This window comes from Mustela nigripes, chromosome 17 (genome assembly GCF_022355385.1).
Source record: "Mustela nigripes isolate SB6536 chromosome 17, MUSNIG.SB6536, whole genome shotgun sequence".
Lineage (NCBI taxonomy): Eukaryota > Metazoa > Chordata > Mammalia > Carnivora > Mustelidae > Mustela > Mustela nigripes.
In genome coordinates this window covers 47,092,684-47,116,564 of record NC_081573.1, presented here as the reverse complement: position 1 = coordinate 47,116,564, position 23,881 = coordinate 47,092,684, and the positions used below count along the sequence as shown (strand labels likewise).

At 55.5% G+C, this 23,881-nt stretch overlaps 1 protein-coding gene across 1 annotated transcript in view; it reads right to left on the bottom strand.

The window, feature by feature from the left end:
* Window positions 1-23,881, bottom strand: part of VAC14 (VAC14 component of PIKFYVE complex) — a 98,285-nt gene that overhangs the window by 27,847 nt on the left and 46,557 nt on the right. Inside the window, exons 13-14 of the mRNA XM_059383535.1 lie at window positions 22,129-22,285; window positions 10,218-10,350 (exon numbers count right to left, since the gene is read on the bottom strand). Coding sequence (XP_059239518.1) covers window positions 10,218-10,350; window positions 22,129-22,285 — 290 coding nt within the window. The remainder of the gene's footprint in view (window positions 1-10,217; window positions 10,351-22,128; window positions 22,286-23,881) is intronic.

The window sequence follows — 23,881 nt, the reverse complement described above, 5'->3', positions numbered from 1 at the left end:
TGCGCGACGTTAAAGATCGGTAACTTCTACTTACAAAGAGACACTATCAAGAGAACGATAAGGCATGCTGCGGAGTAGGGGAAGAGGACTGTAGGGTGTACACCTGAGAAAGACTTGAATCCAGAATACATAAAGAATATAGACGGAACTTTAACAAATAAGCGCCAAAACCCAATGGGGAAGTAACGTGAAAAGGCTCATCGCAGAAGAGAATATCCAAAAGGCCAGTAAGTGATGAGAAGTTCTCCATTAGTCTTCAGGGACGCACAAATTAAAACCACAAGTGGTATAGCCAAACACCAACCTGAAGGGCTAGAAGCCAAGACTGAGGACACCAGGCGCTCCTGAGGATGGGAGAGCTGTGGAGCTCCTGGACAGGCCACGGGAGTGGACACCGATGCAGCCACCCCAGAAATATCTCCCAAAGCTAAACCATGTAGGGCTCTGAGCCAGCCACTCTTAGACATGTGTCTAAGAGGAATGTACCCGTATGTTCACGTTAACAGCACCAGACTGAAAGCAAGCCAAGGCCCCGACAGGAGCAGAACGGGTACACGAATCCCGGTATCTTCATACCCGGAACACTCTCCAGAAGTGTGAACTACTGCACATCTTTTTTTTTTTTTTCTTTCTAAGATTTTTTTTTTTTTAAGTTGACAGAGATCACAAGTAGGCAGGGAGGCAGGCAGAGAGAGAGAGAGAGAGAGAGAGAATGAAGCAGGCTCCCTAGAGCCCTATTCGGGGCTTGATCCCAGGACCCCGGAAACGTGACCTGAGCTGAAGGCAGAGGCTTTAACCCACTGAGCCACCCAGGCGCCCCTAACTACTGCACATCTAATAAGGGCGACTCTCACAGACACAAAATGCATCAAAAGAAGCCACTTTGTCAAAGTATGAACTGCGGGATTCAGTTTATATCAAGTTCAAAACCAGGTAAAACAAACCTGTAGTGTTAGAAGTCAGGATAGTAGCTACTCTGGGGAGGAAGAAAGGGGTCCTAACTAGGAGGAGACATGAAAGGGACCTCTGGGTGCCAGAAATGCTGTACTTCTTGATCTGAGTGCTGGTTACATGGGTGTAGACATTTTGTGAAAATTAACTGAGTGGTAGTACACCTATGATTTGTGCACGTTGAGACAGTATGTTGTTTTTCAATGAAAATTTACATCGAAAAAGTCATCACAGGCATCAAGGCTTGGAGGGAGGTAAGGCTGCCACACTGCCCTGATCGAGAGAGGGAAGAAGACAGATCTGGGCACTGAACCGGTTAAGAAGGGAAGGGGGTTTTGCCAGAGATGGCAGAACAAGCAGAAAGAGCAGAAAACCAGTGAGAACTCCTAGGGACGGAGCGGTTTCTGAGACAAGTGCTCCTTCGAAGCCACACAAGGGCCGTTCTTCCTTCAGGGGGAGGGGCTGGATACTCAGGTGGCAGACTGGGGCACAGGGGCCCCTCTGAGGACAAGTTCACTGACGACGAGGCCGAGGATGAACTAGAAACAGGTGTGCCGTTACAGACAAAGGCAGCAGCTCTCTGGGGGCGCACGACAAGGAGGCTCCGGTGTCTCCATGCCAGGAAACCCATCCTGCGTGAGGGCAGGAGCTGGGTGCATGGCCCAGAAAATGGAGAAAGAACACTAAGCGCATGGGACAGCAGCCTCCGAGAGGAGAGAGGAAAGGCTCAGACCAGACAGCACGGGACGCCCGGCAGGGGAGAGGAGAGAAATGAGAAGACTCTGGAGTGCATCTGAAATCCATCCCCGCCCAGCTTCAGCGAGAGAGGTTAACGTGGTCGGTGCAAGCAACTGCGGTGACCCGGAAGGTAGAACGTGTCATCTGGGAGAAGGTGGCGGGGGGGGGGGGAGGCAGATCCACTTGAACAAGTAGAAACAGAGATTTAGACCCAGAAAGACACTCACAGTCCAAGTACCAAGCAGTTCCAATGAGATTATGTCATCTAAATATAGGCCGGCAGTAGGCCAGGATAGCGGATGGGCAGCAGGCTGGAGGCCGGGGCCCGGAAGGCAGGCAGGAAAGGACATGCAGATTTACTCAGCATTTCACTTCTGCATGGGAGGCAGTGGCCAGAGGGATGGCAGCCCTGGCAGAGGCGTCGGTGGCCACATCAGGAAGGGTCTTGGTGGGCATTTCCTGTGGGTTAACACCCCTGGGTGAAAGGGAGATACCATGAGGGAGCACAGCTTCCTTCCCGGGAGGGCTGAGGAAAAGCAGAGTCCAGTCTGGAAACCGCAGTTTTCCCAAATGACCTCCACACCCAAGTCTGGAAGAAACCAGGACACCCCGCTCTGGGGTCTCTGACCGGCTACCCAGCAGCTCCATGGAGCGTGGAGCAGGACCCAGGACGGAGGGCGGGGGAGCGCTCCTGGGGGTTGAAGCTGCCGACTTTTAAAGGAAGTGCCATTCTCCACTTTGGACCGCAAGGGCCGCGTCGGTGGGCCATCACAGCCTGGTTTACAGAGCACCCTTCCCCGAGGGCCATGTGTACTCCTCGTGGGCCTGTGCCCGCCTTTGGAGGCTCAATTCAGACCCAAGTTTCTCCCAGGTGAGAGTCCTTGGAGACGGAACCACCATGCAGGCTGAGACAGGAACCCTCCTCTGTGGGAGGAGCAGCTGTTCTAGGCAGGCTTTCACAAACTGCACACGATAGAGACCTTCTCTACATTTTTCGGAAGACAGGGGCAGGGTCTATGTGTGTTGGGGGTCGGGGGGGGGCGGCAGGGTGTGTGAGTGCGTGTGTGTGTTTTCATGGCTCCTGCTAAAGGAACCCACTTGTGGGGAGGAAGGGGAGAACCCACACAGAGGCCCCCAAAACCTAAGCTGAAATGATACCAGGATAAAAGAAAGAGCTTCCTAAGAAACATTCTACGATGGGTGAATGGGATTCACTCTGGAACTGTTGTTCCAGAAGGAGTTCAGAGGTACCTTTAAAAGCAAGGACACCCTTCTGTCTGTCCTGACTCCGATGCAGCCCTACCCCAAGGAGGCAGGAGGATGCAAACGACTTCTAGCGGCCAATTCCTGCCACTACTTTGTTAAGATGCTATTTATGATAGCCGTCAGCTACGTGCTAATTAACTAAGCTATCTGACTTACCAACGTCAAAACTTTGTTGGTTTCCTGGCATCCTTAGGTAAAGTATAAACAGATCCAGACAGTACTGCCGATTCCATCCGGAAAAGCTCTCAAGCTTCAGAAGGAAATTCATTATCAAGTTCTCAGCCACTGGCAACGGCTCGTGACAGTCACCCCCAGCCCTGCAGGCTGCCTGAGCCATGGGCTGGGGAGCTGATGCTTTGTAGGTGCGGCGACTACCAGAAAGTGCTTTTAAGCGGAGGCTGGGAAGAACAGAGCAGGTGCCAGCACCTGCGTGCTGGGGGTCCAAAGCATGCTGTGCAGGGGCACCGAGACACCTTTCCTGCCAGTCCCTCCTGAACCCCCACCCTGTCCACAGGGGCTTCTCGGGTCACATGGCCTCCCACCAAGTTCATCTGTGACCTCTAACCTCCCATGAGCTCTGCTAAAGGGAGTGGACCCTTGGCCTTCTTCCAGTCCCCTGTCACAGGGATCCACTAGAACCCTTGAAACATGGAGAAGCTTTCCTCTGAAGCGCCTCAGACTCAGCACACACCGTGCAGGGCTCCCTCTGGCCAGCACTTCCCCTGTCCCCTGCCGTAGGACCTAATTAATCCCAGCCTTGCCTGACAGGGCCCACCACATGTGGTTCCTGTTTTCCAGAAGAAATTATGCCCTTCTTACAGGGAGTGCCCGTGTGTGTGTGTGTGTGAGAGAGAGAGAGAGTGGGACCCTGGAGAGTGCCTGGAGGAGGCAGAGCAAAGCCACTAGCCTGCTTCCAGGTCCCAAGCCCTCCTGGGTCACAGATGGTTCTGTGAGGTGCTGGGAGGTGGCACCTTTCCATGAGTTAGGAGACAGTGGCAATAGACCAGGCTGGGATCTTTGGGCTGCATGAATTTTGCCCGCCCCAAGGACATCTTCGTATTTCACCTTCGAGGGCGGACTCCTCTCTCAGTCTTGTCTGGCGTGTCAGATCGTGCCTCCCCGCCAGTCACGTACTCTCAGTGCTGCTTCCAGTTAGATCAAAGCCAAGAGCAGGTTGTGCAAAAGAGCTTCTGCCACACACTCCCTTTGCTGACCTGCATCTCAACAAAAGCACCCCAACCCAAGCACCTGCATCTCAACAAAAGCACCCCAGGCCCCTGGTCTCTGGGGAAAGAATGACTGTGGAAACTTCCAGAAGATGCACACAGGAGTCAGGCAGACTTACTTCAAGTCAGCAAGAAGAGAACCTTCTGAGAGGAAAGTAAGAAATTCCTTGGAAGGATTCCTCTATCCCGGTTCAGGTCCTGTCTCCTTCCCCTGAGCTGGGGACCCCATCAGTATGGCTTCAGACAAATAAAATCTCAAACTCCACCTGCATTCTGGGTCCCTTCTAGCAGACAGACTCTGGCTGGCACATGTTCGTCAAGGCAATTTATTTTTATTTGGAGCAAACGAATGCGCCCCATTAAAGGGGAGAGTGAAAGAAAGCAAGGAGAGCCTCTTAGCAGCTCCCTCCTGCGGGCTGGGGCCGGAGGCAAGGCGTGCTAGCCTAAAGTACCGTTCGAACCAGGGATCTGGGTCTTGCCACGTTACTTGGATTCATCCTGCATTAGCATCAGCACCGTGGGCTTTGGGTAGGGGCGCCTGGCTAAGGCCCCCTGGCACAAGTGGCGCCTCTGAAAACTGTAGGGGGGGTAACCAATGTCAGTGAGCTCCGGGGGCTGGGAAGGTCTGGGAGGACACAGAGTGAGAAGGGGAGCGGGGTGGGGAGGGTCAGCTGGTGTGGGCTGCCCTGGCCACAGTGGTGATGTGGCCCTGGATGACAGCCTGTCTCACGGGTGACCATACAAGGACAGCAAAGTGGAATTCCTCAGTTATAGCAAGAAAGACAGATGCTTCTCAAGGCCCTGCCTGAGATGCAATTAAAAACAAGTCCAGTTTCCAGTGGCTTCCTAGGCCTCTGGCCCTACCACCCATGTCAGCAGCCGATCGATCTCCCTCACTCCCCACCAAGCACGGGGCAAACCCGGGGGTGGGTGGGGGGCAGGGCGGGATCAGGAGGAGTACATCACAGGCACTGTGAGCATTTGCTGAACTGGAGAGGCTGCCATGCCTGTGTCTATCAGAGTCTCGAGAGGAGGGCCAAAACGAACCAGAAGCTTTATCTCAGGGCGCCTCTGGGTGCAGGTCTCATGGAAGACGCAGGACTGCCTCCTGCTCTCCCACTTGGGCCCCCAACCCAGGCTCTTCAAATGCTCTCATCTTAGGGGCACCCGTGTCCCCGGGAAGGGTGCTCAGGACCTCATCCACCATCGATGGGGCTGGCTGGGGTTGGAGCCTTTGAGTTCACAGCAGGCACTCGTTAAAAAGAAAGCATTCTCTGGCAAGTCCTCTCGGGGAGGCAGCAGGGAGGAGGGGGCGGGGGAAGCACAGTCGGTTAAGCCAAAGGACGGCTGGCCAGAGGGCCATCTTGGCGGGCGGAGTGGGGTGTCCCAAGACTCGCTCACTTCCCAGCACAGAAGCAGGCCTTGTAAGGATCACAGCTGTCGGATCACGCTGCAGTTCCTATCAGTTTATCAAAGAAGCTGCGTTTTCTCCCTCCTCTCCCTTTCTACTGAGTATAAGTGGCCCGGTTCACGGGAAAACAGCCGCGCGCTTGTTCTGCCGCATTGGCACGGAGGGCGGGAAGAGGCCGGAGGAGGGAAATGTACACCAACACCTACTCGGGCCAGAGCTGTTTTAACGGGGCCGGGGCCGGGCCGCTGGTGGGTGTCTGAGGTGCTGGGGCCGCAGGCCTGGCGCGCCAGGGCCAGCTCTCGGCACAGAAGCCTTAATTACTTCGCCCTCTCTGGAGTCTGGTTTCCCGTCTTCACAGACCACCCTGGGAGGCTGAGGCTGTGTCACGAGGCGGAACAAGAGCTCCCCTCACCAACCTGTGCTGAGAGTGAAGGCGCGCACCGTCTTATGCAGCCCTCTCTGCAAAATGAAAGGCTGGCACCACTGCAGATCAGGTCACGTGACCAAAAACTGGAAGAACTGGGATTTGAACCCAAGTCTCCTGGACTCCAGTAATTGCAATCTTAATCCGGATCCCCAGGACCTGTGGGGGGCCCATGGGCCCCATGCCGGTGGAGTCCAGGGAAGGGGGAGAGGCATGGGGAGGGCTGCGGGCTGCCCACATCTGGCACCCCTCCCCCATGTCCCCTTCCCCACTTGTGGGCTCCGCTTCGCCGCCTGCAGCTGAGAGGAGGGCCTGGGCCCACAGCGCACCTCAGCAAGTCTAGCCGAGATGAGGCTTTGGAGCCACGGGCCTCCCCAAGTTCACTACGCAGCTAAACTGTTATGTCCATAAGATAACAAGGCCGTATGGACACAGAGGAGGTCTGACCCGCCCAGGAGCCTGGGGGGGAGTCTGGAGGCCCCACTCCCACCCCCACCCCCCCAACAGAGGTGCAGCCTGGGAAAGCTGTGTGGAGGAGAAGAAACACTCCAGGGTCCCGAGGGAAATCAAGCATCTTCCTCTATGCCAAGACGCCCACCAGATGTTTGTCTTCAGCAACTCTGGCTGCTCTTGTCCTGTAGACGGCAAGCCCTCCTGCTCCCTGGGCTAAACACACTACTGTAGAAATGACGGCTTTTCACTGGTTTAACACCTGAAGGAGAGGGTTAAATCACTCTGTTTCTTATCAGGCCTGCGGCTTCATCTCAGCACTCTGCACAGACCACTACTATGCTTTTCTTTAAAGCTGTCAGCAAAAAAGAAGGAAATGAAATGAGAAGCAGACCGGCAGGCTGACGCTCCCAACGGCCGCTCGCCAGCAAACTCGGCTGAAGGGACTCACTCCCCCGTCTGATCACAGGAAGGCAGAGAGCCCGTGTCTTCAAGACCTCCTCCATGTCTGATGCTGTGCTCTGTGCCCCCCCAAGAGCCTAGACTGGCTGGCGGGGACTGTGACCCAGGCTGGTCAGCGGCGGTGGGCCTACAGTGCCCGCGCTGCACAGGGGAAGCAGGTGCTGGTGCTGCTTCTTGCTGGGGGCGATGGCAGGCTGGACAAATGACGCCAAGGACCAGGAGGGACAAGTGGGAGGAGCCTAGCCCCGAGGTTCCTTCCATCCCGGCCCACCGGGTTCCTACGCCAGGGCCCAGGGTCACAGGCTGCGCAGAGCCTCGCAAGGCGCCCGGCCGCTGCACTCTCTCACGGAGGCGATGAACGGTGAGTGCGGAATTAGCAGAGCGCGAGGGTCTGCAGCTCAGCTCCCACCAAGCCTGGCAGGCACGGGGCTTCCTCTCTTTCCCTCTACAAAATGAGGATGCCCGTCCGCCCAGGAGGCTAAGAAGACACTAAGCAAGTAAAGCCTCACCACCCCGAGGCTATAAATGGGAATATGCAGTGGCTGCTGGGTCCCCAGCTTCAGGGAGCCCAGGGTCCCTGAGCAGGTGGGGAGGACACCGACGCGGGCCCTTGCTGCGCACACTTCTGCTTGGTGCAGCCTGGCATTCTGCTGACTGCTCTGAGTTCGCTCTCTCCGAGCCCCCTGATGGGACAAGGGAGGCTGCTGGAGGATGGAAAAACCCAACAGTCAGGTTCTCTGGAGGGGAACTAGTTACAAATGCCTTCTTCAAAGGCCTCTCTCTCCACTGGTGCCTGAAAGGCTTCCAGGCAAGGGGGAGCTCATCAAGTGAACGGACATGTCTGCAGTACGGAAAACCACGTAAAATACACTGTCACTCTTGTGGGGACAGACTGTCGCTCTCCCAGTGGGGGGTCTCCTGAGCCACTTCTAATCTCCACTTCAATCCCACGGACTGTCCAACTTGATGTGAAGTAAAACGGGCAGTCCTCCCCTTCTGGCCGAGTGGGGTAAGAATCTGCTTCTGTCCCTGTGTAACTGTGGGGCTCTCACCTGGGAGGATTCTGCTCCCAGGGGCTCGTGGGCCTGTCTGGGAACATTTCGGATGTTCCAGCTGGGAGGGCGGGTGCCGCTCCACAGCCCACAGCCCACAGCCCACAGGACGGGCCGGACCACCAGGGACCGTCCAGCCCCAACGCCAACAGCACCGAGCCTGCGAAAGCCTGCTCTCCATGACCTCAGAAGAGCAAGAGGGCCGGGACAGCCTCCCACCACCACAGGGACACCTTTGGTGGTCTGGACCATCAGAAGCCCCTCCCCCTCGATGGGCAGAGACTTCGTAGTCCTGCTTTGGCCTTCTGGCCAGGCGGGCCTGTCCCCTCCTGCAGCTCGGTCCTCTGACCCCACGCCCTCAACTCCACCCTCAGTCCTCAAGCGAGGGCCTTGGCAGGCAGCTCTGGATGAAGAGGGAAGGGCCTGCTCTCTCCGTTTCCCTCCCTCGGCTCACATCACAGCGGGGCAGGCTGCTGGCACGGCTCCCGGCAGAAGCTTGTGGGCCTCACCTCCCCTCGCTGCCTCCTGCCACCCCGTTTTGCTTCTTCCCACCTCTCAGGGCCGCCTTCTCAGCCTCCTCTCCTGGCTTCTCTTTCTCCCCGACCACCACACACTGGAGCTCCCTGGGGCTCGGCCTCAGGCCCCTTCCCTGCCTCCTCTGCCCCTCTTTACCCCTGACCTTCTTCTTCCCTAAGAAAGCAAGCTCCGCGAGGACGGAACCATCTAGAGCAGTACTCGGCAGAGTCAGTACTCAGTAATACCATCTGCTGAATGAATGAGTGAGTGAGAGAAGGAAGGACTGAGCTATCCATTTCCACTTTTCTCTCTTGGGCACAGGTCCCTCTTCTCAGAGTCACGGGGCGCAACCTGCTTCATTCACCATCTCTCCTTTGATGTTACCAAAACAATTCCAACTCAAACATGGGACCCTGCTCCCTCCAGAGCTCCCATCACAGGGACTACCACCACCAGCCAGAGTCCTGGTGTCACTCCCAACAGCCTGTCCCCTCAGGCCCTCACGTAATCCGTCACTAATCGATGATACACCTTACAAATTACAGAACGGTGCCGCTTCTTCCCATCCCCCTCCCAAGCAGCCACCATCTCCCACTTGGACAACAGCCTCCCACTGGTCTCCCACACGTCCGCCTTGCTGTCTCCACCCACCCCTTCTCCTCAGCAGCACAGGAATCTTTAAAAACACAAATCCGGTCATACCGTCCCCCCAACCCAAGCCCCTTCAGCGGCTCCCTCTGGCCTTGGGGAGAGGCCTCCAACCCCGGTGTGGCCAGCAAGGCTGGGCCCCTCTCCCGCTTGCCCTGTGGATCACACAAGAATGAATGCTCCGTGTTCTTTGCTGACTTGAAGACTCCGTACAGGCTGGACCCTCTGCCAACAATCCTCCAATCCCCAGACGCCACAGAGAGCCTCAGGAGCCTTCCCGACTGCACGCACCACTGTCTAGTCAGCTCCCCGAGCACCCTGGACGGCTCTTGAACCCCATCCCCCCCAGAGGTGCTTATTTCACGGGTCAGGGTGAGAGCCCTAGGTGACTGACAGGAAGCTACTGCTGTAGAGCACTGAAAGCTACTCAGACTATTCCAGAAAACTTCTCTCCCTGGCTTTGTGGGGGAGCCTGGAGAAATCTTTGCCCCATCTAGATTTTGGTCACTTTAAGGTCACACTCTTCTGTGACCCTGGCTACTTGGAGCTGAGGCGGCGGCAAAGGGCCAGAGCTCGCCATGTTGTTGGTGGCGGGCGTTCTAGAGGCCGACAGTGGCCGGAGCCCTGGGACTGGCCAAGGCCAGGCTTACACGACTCGAGATCCCAGCTTCGCTAGAGCGACTGCTGCCACCAACCTCGGCCAAACGCCGTGCGGGCAGCTGGGCACCCTTTTCGTGTTCCATCCAGCTCACCTACTTTCTTTGCCAAAGACTCCAACAAGGACACACGGACAGGACCTTTAACCTCCAGGGAAAACAGTGTCTCGACAAGTGGAAAAGTAATTCGTTCGTTCAAGAAATGGCGACATGCACCTGTCCCGTGTTGGCAGCACCAGCAGGCCCGATGTGAAGCTGGGGGCGCCTCTGCTTCTTTAGGAGTAAAACGCGAAGGAAAAGGAGGGGAGAGAAGCGGAGGAGAAAACGGCCGAGAAAACGGCCGCAGGCAGCTCAGGCCTGGCGCGGCGCGCGGGGAGAAAACGGGCTGTGAGGAAGAGAAAGCGCGCCGAGTCTGACCTGATGATGAAAGCGCCTCTGGCCTCCAGGAGCTTGCGTTCACTGCTGAACCTCTTGAGAAGGTTGATCATGAACTTATAAAAGTAGGAGTTCATGGTGGGGGTGGAAGGAGAACATTCTAAGCCTTTGGTACCTGCAAGAAAGGGACAGAGCCAAGAGTTACTGTACGGCCCACAGCATGGGGGGACCCCCATGGAACATATGCCGTCGCAAATGCCAGAAAGGGGGTGTGTCGGGGGGTGCGGCTGTGTGCAGAGCGAGGTGAGGGAAAACCTTCAATCCAGGGCCTCGGGTCGACGGCAGGAAAGCAAGGACTATACAAGTACATGAGAACAAATACAACTGCTTACTGTACAAACACCCACTCACGGGTCCCCCTCTCCAGCCAGCCCCCAGTGACTTAGCGAACATCTCCTATCGGAGACCCACTGCTACATGCTGGGAAATTTTTATAGAACACATCTGGACCTATCATCCCAATAAATAAAATGCACCTGGACTTCATTTTGGCTGGTTAAGGACAGGTGAGAAATCGAAAAGAAGAAAGGGGTAAAACTGGCATACGACCTCGACAGTCAACAAAACACACGCTCCTTGGGGCGCCTGGGTGGCTCAGTGGGTTAAGCCTCTGCCTTTGGCTCAGGTCATGATCTCAGGGTCCTGGCATCAAGCCCCTGAGTGGGGCTCTCTGCTCAGCAGGGAGCCTGCTTCCCCCTCTCTCTCTGCCTGCCTCTCTGCCTATTTGTGATCTCTGTCAAGTAAGTAAATAAAATCTTAAAAAAAAAAAAAATCCCAAATCCAGAGTTGGCTTGAGAACCAGAAGCACATTCGGAGTAGCCCCCGATAAGCATCCTAGCTGAAAATACACCGAGGGCCAGGTCCAGTCCCCGCAGAGTCCCAGCCCATCACGGGTCCCTCCGCAAGGTATCGGTCATGGAGGGGATGACAGCAGGGCTGATGGAATGCCTGGCTGATCCCCACGTAGTACATTCATATGCCCCATGCGATCTTTGTTTTTTCTTTACCACCCATGCTGACCTCAACAGCACTGTTGGGAAGGTGTTAAGGATGGTAAGAATCTTCACTCCCTCTGCCCAAGGCACTAACAGGGCACAAAACGCACACACGACAGCTTGAGATACAATTCACGTATCATGAAGTTCACCCTTTTCAAGTGTACACTTCAGTGTATTTTACGACAGTATAGTCATAAAATCGTGCATCGATCACCACGAATTCCAAAACATCACCCAAAAAGAAACCTTGTACCCATTAGCTGCCCCTCCCCAACCTCCCCTCCTCCAGCTCCTGGCGATCATTAATCTACTTTCTGTCTCTGGATTTGCCTCTTCGGGAAATTTTGTACTAACGGAATCACACAGTAGGCAGCTTCTTTGACTCGGAGTGTTTTCAAGGTTCATCCACACTGTGGTACATATCCACTTTGTATTCATTTTTGTGGTTGGATAATACTTCATTGTATGGATATACCATATTTTATCCATTCATCAGTTGCTAGATATTTGGTTGTTCCCACTTTTTGGCTATTAAGAATAATGACGTGGGGCCCCTGGCTGCCTCGGTTGGTAGAGCATGTGACTCTTGTTCTTGGGGTCATGAGTTCGAGCCCCTCATTGGGCGCAGAGCTTACTTAATTAAAAAAAAAAAAGGATAATGCTGCTGTGAATATTCATGCGTAAATTTTTGTGTAAACATGTTTTCATTTCTTTTGGTTGTATACCCAGGAGTGGAATTTCTGAATTACGTGGTTACTCTATATGTAACTTTTAAGGAACTGCCAGACCGTTTTCCATAAGGGCTAGATCATTTTACATTCCCACCAGTGGAGTGTGAGATTCCAATTTTCTCACATTCTTGCCCACACTTGTTATTACCTGTCTTTTGATTAGAGCCATCCTCATGGATGGGAAGTATCTCATTGCGGGTTTGATTTCCATTTTCCTGATGACTAATGACACTGAGCATCTTTTTATGGGCTTACTGGTTCTTGCAGATCTTTGGAGAAATGTCTATACAAGTCCTTTGCCCATTTAAAAACTGGGTTATTTGTCTTTTTATTGCAGAGTTGTAAGAGTTCTAGATACATGTCTCTTACCAAATGTATGATTTGCAGATATTTTCCTCCATTCTTTTTTTTTTTTCCTTCTAATGTCCTCCATGGTGTTCTTTGAAGCACAGGATTTTAAATTCTGATAAAGTCCAATTTATATATTTTTTTGGTTGCTTGTGCTGTTGCTGCCATATCTAGAAAGTATTACCTATTCCAAGGTCATAAAAATTTACCGACATGCCTCCTAAGAACTGTTTTTTTAAAAAATATAGCTCTTATACTTAGGTCTCTCATCTATTTTATTTTTTGTATATGGTGTGAGAAAGATGTCCAAATTCTTTTGCATGTAGATGGATACCTAACTGTCTTAGTATAACATGTTATCTTCTTTTTACTTTATAGGTGCTTTTTTTCAAGAAGTTTTTTTTGGAGTTTATTTATTTATTTAAGTAATCTCTATCCACAATGTGGAGCTCAAACTCATGACCCTGAGATCAAGAGTCACATGCTCTTCCAACTAAGCCAGCCAGCTGTCCTGATGCTTTTCCACATTGTATTTTTTCTAGCTTTATTGAGATAGCATTGCCTATACCATTATAGAAGTTCAAGGTGTACAACGTGTGGATTTCATACCTGGACACATTGCAAAAAACAGACACCACAGCACTCTGGAGTCAGCCAATACCTTCCTCATTGCACATAATTACCTTTTTTTTGTGTGTGTGAGAACATTTACCATCAACTGTCTCAAGAACTTTCAAGTATTATAGTGTATTAATATGATAGTAATATTAACTATCATCACTGTTTTGTATGTTAGATGACCAGAACTTATTAAACTCTAACTGGAAGTTTGTACCCTTTGACCAGTATCTCCCCAACATGGTATCTTTCTTTTTTTTTTTTTTTTTAAGATTTTATTTATTTATTTGACAGAGAGAGAGCTCACAAGTACGCAGAGAGGCAGGCAGAGAGAGAGGAGGAAGCAGGCTCACTGCCGAGCAGAGAACCTGATGCGGGGCTCGATCCCAGGACCCTAAGATCACGACCCGAGCTGAAGACAGAGGCTTAACCCACTGAGTCACCCTGCTGCCCACCCCAACATGGTATCTTAATAGGCAACCAAGAGCTACCATTTACCAGGGACTTACTACGCGCTATGCGTGTGTAAAGTCTTCACACATAGCATCTGATTAAATCTCAAAATAATCCTCGAAAATATGGGCTACTACTCTTCTCATTCTACAGGTAGAGAAGCTGTGAATTAGACTGAGGACTATCCGAAGTCACCGAGCTGATGAGTGGTGGTCTCGGAGTCCACGCAGCTGGTTTCAACAGCTCCGCCATGTTGCCCATCATTTGGGTGCTGGTGTTGGTGCAGTCTGGGGTTAGCAGGTTAGTGGGCGGTATGTTCCTAAACAAGGGGGAGAAGACTGGAATGAAGGCCCTGCCAAGACGGAGGACAGAGAGACAGTGGCACTGGCAGAAGCTGCGGAGGAAGCACCTGGCTGCAGCCCTCTGGGAACTCAGGGAGGACACCAGGGCAAGCACGGTGGCCAGCAGAGACATGTGGGCCATTATGCGCCAGGCTGGCCTCTCTCTGGCCCTGAAGTCCTGACTTCCTGCCCAGACCAGGGAGAGGATGGCCACATACCTGTGTAGAACAGGGAACCAAGCTTGGCTGTGAGGGTCTATTGGGTCCCAGAAGCATCAGCCCCCCCGCACACAACACGAATGTACGGAACCATCCACAGGACCAGAAGCAAGGCCTACAGAGGCCCACGGGCTGACTTCACAAGATGCCAGTGGCCAGAAGAAGCAGTAAAACCCCCCTTTCAGGAGCTGTCTTTTTGCTCAATTCAGACTTCCCTGATGTCCTTGCATGGTGTGACTGGGAACGGGAAGGGGTGCCTTTCTGTTTTGTTTTTCCCAGCTGTGAATTACTCTGTGAGGATTCCTTACTAGGAGCCATACCTTCAAACTATTGTTTTTCAAACTATTGTCCTTTCTCCGGAGAGCCTCCTGGACAGCCCCTGCGAACTGTGTGCAAGGGGCAAGCCTCGAGTAAGAAGCCCAGTCCGAGGGCAGACCTCATTGAACTTCTTGATGTTTGCAGTTCGTTGTTCTGGGTCCCTGCCCAGAACAGCCTGGCCTGGGAGGTCCTGAGTGACTCTGGAATGGCAAACAGTCTCTGCTCCCTGGCCCAGAGGGACTGTTTGCAGAATCAAGTGTCACATTCTTATAGATCGAATTACCCCGGGCCCAGCTGGGGCCGATCTCTGAAGAGGTGGCTGCAGATGCAGCTGCCAGAGCCCCTCCTCCCCGTCCCCGCACTGCCCCCGTGGTGGCCTGGCCGCACACCCCCAACGCCGGCTGCGTGTGTGAGCTGGAACCTTTTCCGTGCTCATCTGTGAGGGCTCCTGTGTCCTTGTCCCCTTTTTTGCTTCTGTATGTGCAACCCCAACCTACATCATTTCCAGGCTCAGGGTCATTTAGGTTCCAACATATTCCAAAGGACAAAGGTACCCAAATACAGAGTGACCATAAAGAAATCTTCCACAATGTGGGGCTATGGTCTCCATTCCCAAGGAGCTGGGTATCGCGAGCAGGCAGAAACATCGAGTGCGCTGTTCTAGAGTAAGGCTTTGGAGTCCTGGTTCAGATCAGATGTCTGCCTCTTACTAGCTGTCCAATTCTGGGCCAGTTTCTCCCCCAACCCTCAGTTTCTTCATTTGTAAGGTGGGGCCAATAAGATCCCCTTTCCTTTCATTCAAAGAGTTTTTTTTTTTTTTTTTTTTAATTAAGTAATCTTTAAGCCCGAGGTCGGGCTTGAACTCACGAGATCAAGAGACTGAGCCAGCCAGGCACACCCAGTAAGAGACCCTTTAAATGAGACAAAACATGTGATGCACCAGGCCCGGGGCCTGCCGCACAGTCCATGCTCAGTGAACAGGGGCTGCTGCTATTAGCAAACACGCCAGAAGCCGGGGCACAGCAAGGGGCAGACTGTGCCCGTCTCCCCGTCTCCCCCTCTTGGAATAGACGACCAAGGGCTGCGGGACAGTCTGGAAAGTCTCTTGAGCGGAGACTTCAGATCTGGGACGGTGTCCCAGGGCTCTGCTGGGAGGCAGGCAGGCTGTGAGAAGATGGGATCACCTGTGACTGTCCCCAGCCCCTGCCCCACATTTGGGGAGGGAGATCTGCCCGCCCCTCGGCTGACAGCTGGCCTGAGATGGTAGGAGACAAGGCTTGGGGCTGCTCTGAACACATTCTGGTCTTAGTCATAGACCCCTCTGGGCCACACGATTAAGGCTCAACGACCAGGCCCGTATGGCAGCCCCCGGAGTCGAGGCCCCCTCGCAGGAGGGAGAGGAGCAGAGAGACATCTGGGAGAAGCCCCGGCGGATGACTCCCTCCCGTTCTCACGGTGCGGTGGCTGCTGGGAAAGCTTCCACAGCTCAGCCCTCCCGGCGCTCCCGTGTAAAGACTCTACGGAGAGCAGGAGGCTGCGTGCAAACTGAGTGGGGGCCGGGCGCCTGCCTGAGAGCCAGACCCGGCGGATGGGAGTGTCCGGGAGCTGCCAGGGCCTGCAGCTGCTGGGCAGGGATCTTTGTCCCTCAGGCTGTCCCAGCCGCCAGAACGGGCTCTCTCGAGGAGGAGCCCGGAAAGCTCCCTGCAATCCCGGCCCAACTGTGTCGAGAGGGCAGGTCTGGGCAAGGGCAGGAAACCCTTCCTGGGTGGGTTGGTCGAGGACAGGGTCCCCTTGGGGCTCCCCATGGACAGGGTGAGGGCCTCCTTGGTCTCTCCAGCCTCCATTTCCCACTGGCTCATCAGCCCCTTTTCTGAGGAACCAGCTCCTCAGGCCCAGCTGGCTTGAGACAGAACCTGCGAGAATCAGGGCTGCAGGCAAGGGAGGAGGTGGTGGGGCGGAGAGACGGCAGACTCATGCTGGGAAGTGTTACTACAAGGAATGACAGGCCTCTCTGGGCTGAACTCACGTCTGCCCAGCAGCAGCGCACAGTACCTCTCCCCGCCTCTGGCTCAGCCTCCACAGCCGGGCAGGCAACCAGCCTCTTTTCTCCCACAAAAGCCACCTCTGCTGGGCTCTCCCACAGGTTGGGGCCCTGGGCCAGGTGCCGCTAGTCCTTTAGGAAGAGGCAGAGCCTGGACAGGAGCCCAGCGCCCAGCTCCGGGCAGGTGCCCCAACACTGTGCCCTGGGGAGCTGCAGGGCCGCCAGGGCCGGGAGGCTTTCGCTCGGCGGCACTGACACAGCCTTGCGGGCCCGCTGAAGACGGGGTGCCAGTTGTTCTGGCTGGGGCCCAGCAAGGGGGCTGGGGACAAGCGGGCCTTGGGTCTCCAGAGAGGCATGCTCTTCAGGGGGCCCGGGAGCGCGGGGTCTCCATTCCCTGACCCCGCCGGGGACCGGCCCCTGAGCTGAATGCCGCCCACCTGGCACTCCTCGTTGGAGAAGTCTGGACAAGCGGCTCTGGCAGGAAGTGCCCGTGACTGCTGGCTGGCCAAGGGGCAGACAGATGCTGTCGGGAGCGCTGGGAGTACAAACCCAGGCTGGTGGGGTGGGCGGCCAGGGAGCCAGCCGTGCAGATGGTGCTAAGTGAAACCTGATGTGGCGACATGAGGATCCACACAGCGCCTCACAAACAGCCTTCCCTGGGATGCTTTAGATTGAGTTTTGTGGCTATGACGTGAAGGAGCCTCACATGTCAGGATAAAAATAGCTCTGGCCTCAATAGGCAAAACGACTTACAGTTCAACAAAACCAGATGCAAAAGCCTTCATGGCCCGGCCCAGAGCCGGCGGGGTCCCTGCTGGCTCCCTGCCCTCTCGCCCGTCCCCTCCTCCGTGGCGGGGGGCATCTGGACCCTGCCGCCCAGAGCGTGTTGAGGAAAGGCCGGGGGGCTGGGGCAGATCCAGGCCCTGTGGCCAACTGGCAGGGCAGGCCTGAGGAAGTGACACCCTCTCTGGGGCCACTTCCTGTCTGGGAACCCCACGGGGTTAAGGAGCCTAGCACAGTGCCTGGCACGGGATTCCTCCGGGGTGGGGGCTGCATGACTGGGAGGCTGGCACGGAACCCAGGGACACAGGTGGGGAAGGGGCAGCTTCCCTTACGGGATCAAGGGGCTGGAAGAAAAGGCCTCGGACTCCAAGCAGCAGGGTCTCTCGAGGCGTGGAGCCTGCTGAATCGGAAGGCCCAGGCCCCAAGGCCACATGGATAAAAGGGTGGCAAAGACAGTTGTGACAACAGCACCCTTGGGACTCGATCTAAGGGGCAGTTACCATCTTTGCTGTGAGCCGGCCCAGCTGAGGCGGGGGAGCCCTCGGCCCTGGGCAGTGACCCACATCTGGGGGGCTTTCTAGCTGCCTGCTTCAGAGGAAGAGTTAAGCTAATGGGCCACGGCAGGTCCCTGGAGGAATTTCCAGCTGACAGAGCAGTAGAGAGGGGCGGCACCAGGAACGACTGCTGCTGGGGGTGGGGGCAAGGGCGGCCCTGGAGAGACACAGGAGGAAGGGGCCTGAGGGCCATCTCGGAGACCGAGCCTGTGCTGCAGAGGGCTAGGCTGTCCACCTGGCGACAAGCAAAGACCTGCACAGTGGTGCTAGGGGAATGTTCGATATGGCACTGGTGACGGGGCGGCTGGGTCTGGCATCCCCTCCTTCCAGCATGTTAATGACTCTGAAAGGTACTAACCCCTCCTGGGCGCCCAACTGTGGGCATTCCGAGAGGAGTACAACTTAGAGCCTTCTGACCCTGGCACCCAAGCCATCTGGAAGAGTATGTAGGAAGGAGGCCTTTTAAGGCTCCAAGAGCAACAGAGAAGGCTTTTGGGGCTGGGAACTCGTCTGGTGTGGCTGGAGGAAGTGGAGGCAGGAGGCATGAGTGGCTGAGGCCACTGAGGCCAGAAGGGGGCCCCTGAAGTCACTGTGCAGAGGAGGGCTACCCTCCAGAGATAGGCCAGGCTGGGGCCGTGGCCCACTGCCCCACAGGAGAAGCATGGACTGCTGGCCTGGCCACCACTGCTCTGCTCCCCTCCTTGGGTGGTAGAATTTTCCAGGGCTGGCCAAGTGCTTTTCTCCTCTAAGCGTTGGGGTGAAGACAGGAGACTCTCAGGCTGGGCTCCTGGGTCAGCACCAACACCTACTACAACCTTCCTCTCCCAGCTAAGAATGACAACAGTGCTTTCTCTCACAGTTGTCGTGAGGAGTCGAGGGGCTAACCCACAGCGAATTTCCGTGAGGTGACACTCTGGACAACATCGTCCGGTCCTAACAAGCTTAATGTATTACAGTTACCGTTACTACTGGGAACAATGCCCAGGGATGGCTTCTTGGGTTTCTTCTAGAACTTGTTTGTAAATTTGGCCACACCAGCCAGGATGATAAGGAACGAAATGAAATCAGAATATTTCATCTCTGCCCATTTTTAGAGCCGGGGTCAAACTCCACCTTGGACCAGAGAACCCCACAGGGCTCAATGATGTAAGCAGTTATCCCATTAAAAACGCGCCCACTTGGCTGGAAGGAAAGGAAAGGGAAGACCGGGTTTTGGGGGCAAACATCAGTCCTGGGCTGACCTCTGACCTCAGACAGCCACACTGCTGTGGCGCCTGGCCAAGGCCGCTCCCTGTCCTGCAGCAGGAACATCCAGGGTCCAGGAGGGCCCAGCATGTTTCAAATAAGGGACTGATTCCGGAAGCCTCCTACTTCTGCTGAGCCTTTGGCTTGAAGGGGGCTCATCACCCCCTCTCCTCAGAGCGTAGGGGGCCTCAGCCGGCGTCCCTGAGTGGAGACGGGCAGAGAATGCACAAAAGCTGCCCACCCAGAGGACCCCCAAGAGGTTGTTTCCATTTCATTTCACCAAATCGCAATTAGGAGACAGCAGGACTCGGGCTTCCCTCAGGGCTGCCTACCCAGGTAGCCCCCTCCTGAATGCCCCTGAGGTGAGCCTCTTCCCGGCCTGGGGCTCTGTGAAGGTCAGCAACCAAGTGGTGGTGGGAGAAGCAAGACCATCAGCTCTGCCCTGGAGGGGGCGCTGTCTGCACAAAGCCAGGTGGGAGGAATGCCCCCTGCAGGCAACTCTGCAGGCCCCAGGGACTGCAGCCAAGGTGCCTTAAGCCCCTGAGGCAGCTTCCCAGGTGGTGATGCTGCCCCAGCCCTCGAACTAAACCTGCACTATTTGAGTTTACAGACCCAGGGAGCAAGCAGGCTGGGCCACTGAGCTCCTTCCAAACGCAAGGATTTCATCTTTGCTCCACTCCCTGCCTCCCTGGCTTTCCAGAAAGACCCTTCCCTGCAGGGGTGGGGGCTCTCTATCCTAAAAGGACATAGCACAGCAGAGCCAGAGGAAAGCCAAATCCAAACAGGAAGAGGGGCTGGCCTTGTAGCCTCTGTCCACGTGCATGCCCGGATGGAAACAGAAAGAATGACCCTCTTGCATGCCTGAGAAGCTCTGGGAGAAGGAGCAGCCCACAAATGAATGACTGTACACTTCCTGCGTGCTTTCTGACCCAAACAGCCACCCCCCACGTCCTTGGTGCCTGGCCAGTGCCTTCCGCAAGGCGGCTGAAGCAGGAGAGGGGATGGGGCCCAGCTCTGGTTTCCTGTGCTCTTCTCTTTACTGGTTTGAACTTGACCTTTTGAAATCATGGACCCACTTAAAAAATCTGGTGCCAGCTGCGGACAGGCACGCACGTGTGGTTCCCACACTCTCTGTAGGGAACATGTCTCAGGCTGAGTGCACGTGGTGGCCCACAGTGCTGTGGATCCTTGAGGCAAGAAGTGATACTGACTGTAGGCACTTCCTTAGTGTTCTTTCCAGGATGGAATTTCTTCCATCTGGCACACTTGGTTGTTTTTCTATGAATTCAGGGTGAGTCCCTGGCTGATGTGAGCCAGTCCGACAGCCCTGGTAAGCTGGGGCAAATCTTCACCACCTCAGCCCCATCAGCAGCCCACCCACCTGGGCAGGGCCAGGAGCCAGGGTTCCGAGCACCTAGCTGTCTGAGACTCCCCTCAGCTCCTGCTCTCCAGCGGCTAAAAGGGGGGCTCCTGGAGCTCCCAGGTCTGGGCCTCCCCGGGGCACATGCCCCGCCCACTCCAGCAGACCTGGGCCCTGAGTCATTTGCCAGCACATCTCTCTGCTCATGAGTAAGCACTTTAAGAAGTCATCAGCTACTTGGTGCCCAGAGAAAGAGGCAAAACACCTTAGACGTAGATGGACAGATCTGGGAGTCCCGGAGACTGAGACAGAAGTCTCCTTCCCCTGCCCAAGGCTGCGCTGCCTCAGGTTTGGCCTCCCTCACCCTGAGGAGGAGAGAAGATTCCTTCCGGACAACTGCTTCCTGTGGAGGGAGATCTGAGGGCTGGCTCTGACCCACAGGATGCCTTCTCCTCGCTCTGCCCCTCTTGCAGTCACTTCTCACCCTCAGCCCCTCGCGGCTGCTCCTCCGCCCTCTCACCGAGACCCCACCCCCACGCCATGCCTTGCTGCCCACACTCAACCTCTGGCATTCTTGCCATCTGTCCCAGGGACTTAGGGGTGCCGAGCGCTGACGTGGGACACAGGATGGAGAACGGACTCCCGGGCTGCGCGACAGAGGGTGGGGACCTCCCTGAGTGTCCCAGGGTCAGGATGTGGGAGCCTCCCAAGCATGGCCTCTGACTGCCTGGAGGAAACTGGGCTCCTGGGCAAGGAAGCCGCTGCATCCTGGGGAAACAGGAGAAGGAAACTGTGCTGCCACCAGAGCCCCCTTCCTTGCTTTAGGCAGAAACAGCTGGCTACTTCCGACCAGTTGCAGGCACAGCCTGTGCAGCAGCAGTGGCCTGAAGCCTGGGGTCTTATGTGACACCCCACTGCAGGAGCTGGGGGAGCTCCTGACTTCACAAGTCACCAGGGAGATGTCTTTAGTGCACTGGCCTTCTGTGACTTGGCCTAGCAGCCCTGGGGTACGGCCAGGCCAGCAGGGCCCCGGGGGCTCCGCTGAGCAGGGTACCAGAGCGCCTCCAGGGGCGCAGTCTGCTAGAGTGGCAGGACGGAAGCTGCCGCTGCAAGGTCCTCAATCTTTTTGACTTTTGGCTTCGGCATCGAAGGAGGAGCCATCTAGGACCTTGTAACTGGATGTCAAGAACCACTCAGGAGACAAAGACATACCCCAGGCAAACACCCAAGATTTGCTGGGACTTTCCTATCAGCTTGCATCCTTGGCATTTCCCAGGATCATGTCCCTGGAGGGAACTGACGTCTGCCTGGGAGGGAGGAGTTGGGAGTTGCACTGGCCTAGGGAGGAGAGCCTCCTGCCATTTGGAAGGACCCCGAGGGGCGAGCCCCAGGAACACCATGGCCACCTTCAAGTCCAAGGACTGCCCAGAAACATCCTGTTTGAATCATCCCCTCTCTTGCCTGGGCTGCCTGCCATGTTGTTTGCTATTTTTAGCTCCCTGATGAGGAAGGAAATGGCTGCCTAGTCTTCCACCTGTGAGACCCAAGGCTCCAAAGCCCCCTGATTCCTGACTGGGGAGACGCTGCCCCAGCGAAAGAGACAATCAGCTGATTCAGATGGTTTTATATTTAGCTGATGGTTCAAAAGTATGAACAGAGCACGAAGATGAGAGAAAGGGGATGTGAGGGCCTCTTGCAGGGGCGGGGAGGCAGCAGGAGGGCAAGGTCGGCCTGCCTCTCAGAAAGCAGAGGCAACTTCTGACTGCTCACACACCTACTGGAGCTCTGGAGCTCAAGAGCGACAGCCCAGAGCGGCCAGTCTAGGACGAGAATGAGCACCAGCATTCCCAGGGCCCCTGGCTGTAGCCGGAAGGGGATTACTTACCGGGAGTATTCAGCAGGTTGGCTCTGCCAGGGGTGGGCACCTGAAGCTCTGAGTGGCTGACCCGGAGGTCAGGGCCATCCAGGGGGCCTGGGTCATCCGTCTGGCCTGCAGGGGAGGAAGCAATTTCTGCCAACACCTCTAGATCCTTCAGGATAACCTGGGGAGAAAAACAAAGGATGAAGGACAAGGGCCTCTGGAGAGCTGTGGCTGGAGACAGAGCGCTGCCTCCGGGGGGGCGGAGAGGGGTCTGTAGAGGGTGACAGGCTGGTGAAAGCCGGCAAGACTATGGCTGTTAATAGTGCTCAGAAAGTTCTGCAAAAGAAAGGATTGAAGAAAACACAGGCGAAGATGGGGGCAAGTGGAAGAAAGAAGCTGGAGTCAGGAGCATGGGAGTAAGCTTTCCCATGACCACTCCTCTCTAGTCCCCCAAGCAGGGATCTGAGAGGTCCCGGAAGATGTGGGACTCAGGCACCGGCGTGCAGCCCATGTGGTGTGTGTCCCTGGGCTCCTGGGCTGGCCATGCCCCAAGGTTAACCCTGTGAGGGACTGACAGTGTTCACTAGGCCATACGGCTGGTGTGTTGGCCACAGCTCGGCCCACTATCTGGCCACAGAGCAGATTCTCCTCCAGAGGTGACTCCAGGCTACCCTCTACAGTCAGAACGGGACTCTGGGCTCCAAGAAGGGGGACTTCCTCCTAGACATGTCGTTCAATTCTCAGCTGCCTCCCTGATGGTCATACACAGGCCTGATCCCCACCTGCCACGTTCTTCCAGGGAAGACACAGAGGTGAGCACGGAGAACAGCTGGGCGTGAGCGACGGTCGGTGATGTGTGTCACAAGGTTCCCCAGGGTTGCTTCAGAACCCAAAGCCCCCATGCCCTTCGAGGCTGCCTGCCCCCGCACAGCACTCATCCCCTCTTGCTCTTGCCGCACATCCACAGCCAGCAGGGCGCTGAGCACGCTGCAGGGAGGCTGCCTGCCCCTTCCCTCCCCCGACTCCTCTCTGCTCACAAGAGGAACGTGCCTGGCCTAGCACACGTGTGCCCCCAGGACTGTCCGTGGTGCTCGGTGGGTGCCTGCTGGGCACGGACAGGTGACTAGGGACAGATGAATTGCCACGGCAACCACAGGCTTTGGTCCTGGACCTGTGGCAGTGACACAGAGCACCCGTGGCTGGGGTCACAGTGGGGTGGGGGGGTGGGTCGTGTGTACCAGGACAGACCAGCTGGCTGGAATATGGTGACAACAGTCAAGATAAGGCTACTGCAGGGCTTTTTATGGGATGGTGAAAATGTTCTGGAGTTAGATAGTAGTGATGGTCACACAACCTTGTAAATACGCTAAAAACCACTCAACTGTATATATTTTTTAAAAGACTTAAAAAAAATTATTTAAGAGAGAATGAGAGAGAGAGAGAGGGAGAGAGAGCAGGAGTGGGGGGCTGCGCGAGGGAGAAGCAGGCTCCCTGCTGAGCAAGGAGCCCAATGTGGAACTTGATCCCAAGACCCTGGGATCATGACCTGAGCTGACGGCAGACTCCTAACCTACTGAGCCACCCAGGTACCCTGAACTGTGTATTTTAAAAGCGCAAATTTCATCTTAAAAAAAAAAAAAAAGGACAAAGCTACTATCCTCTCCTCGTAGCTTCAGAGTGGTTCCTGTCTCAGTGCAAGTGACCTGCCAATGTGTCCTCCGGCCTGGCCCTGGTCATCACTTCTGGTATGGTCTCTGTCAGCCCTGGCCCCAGGCCT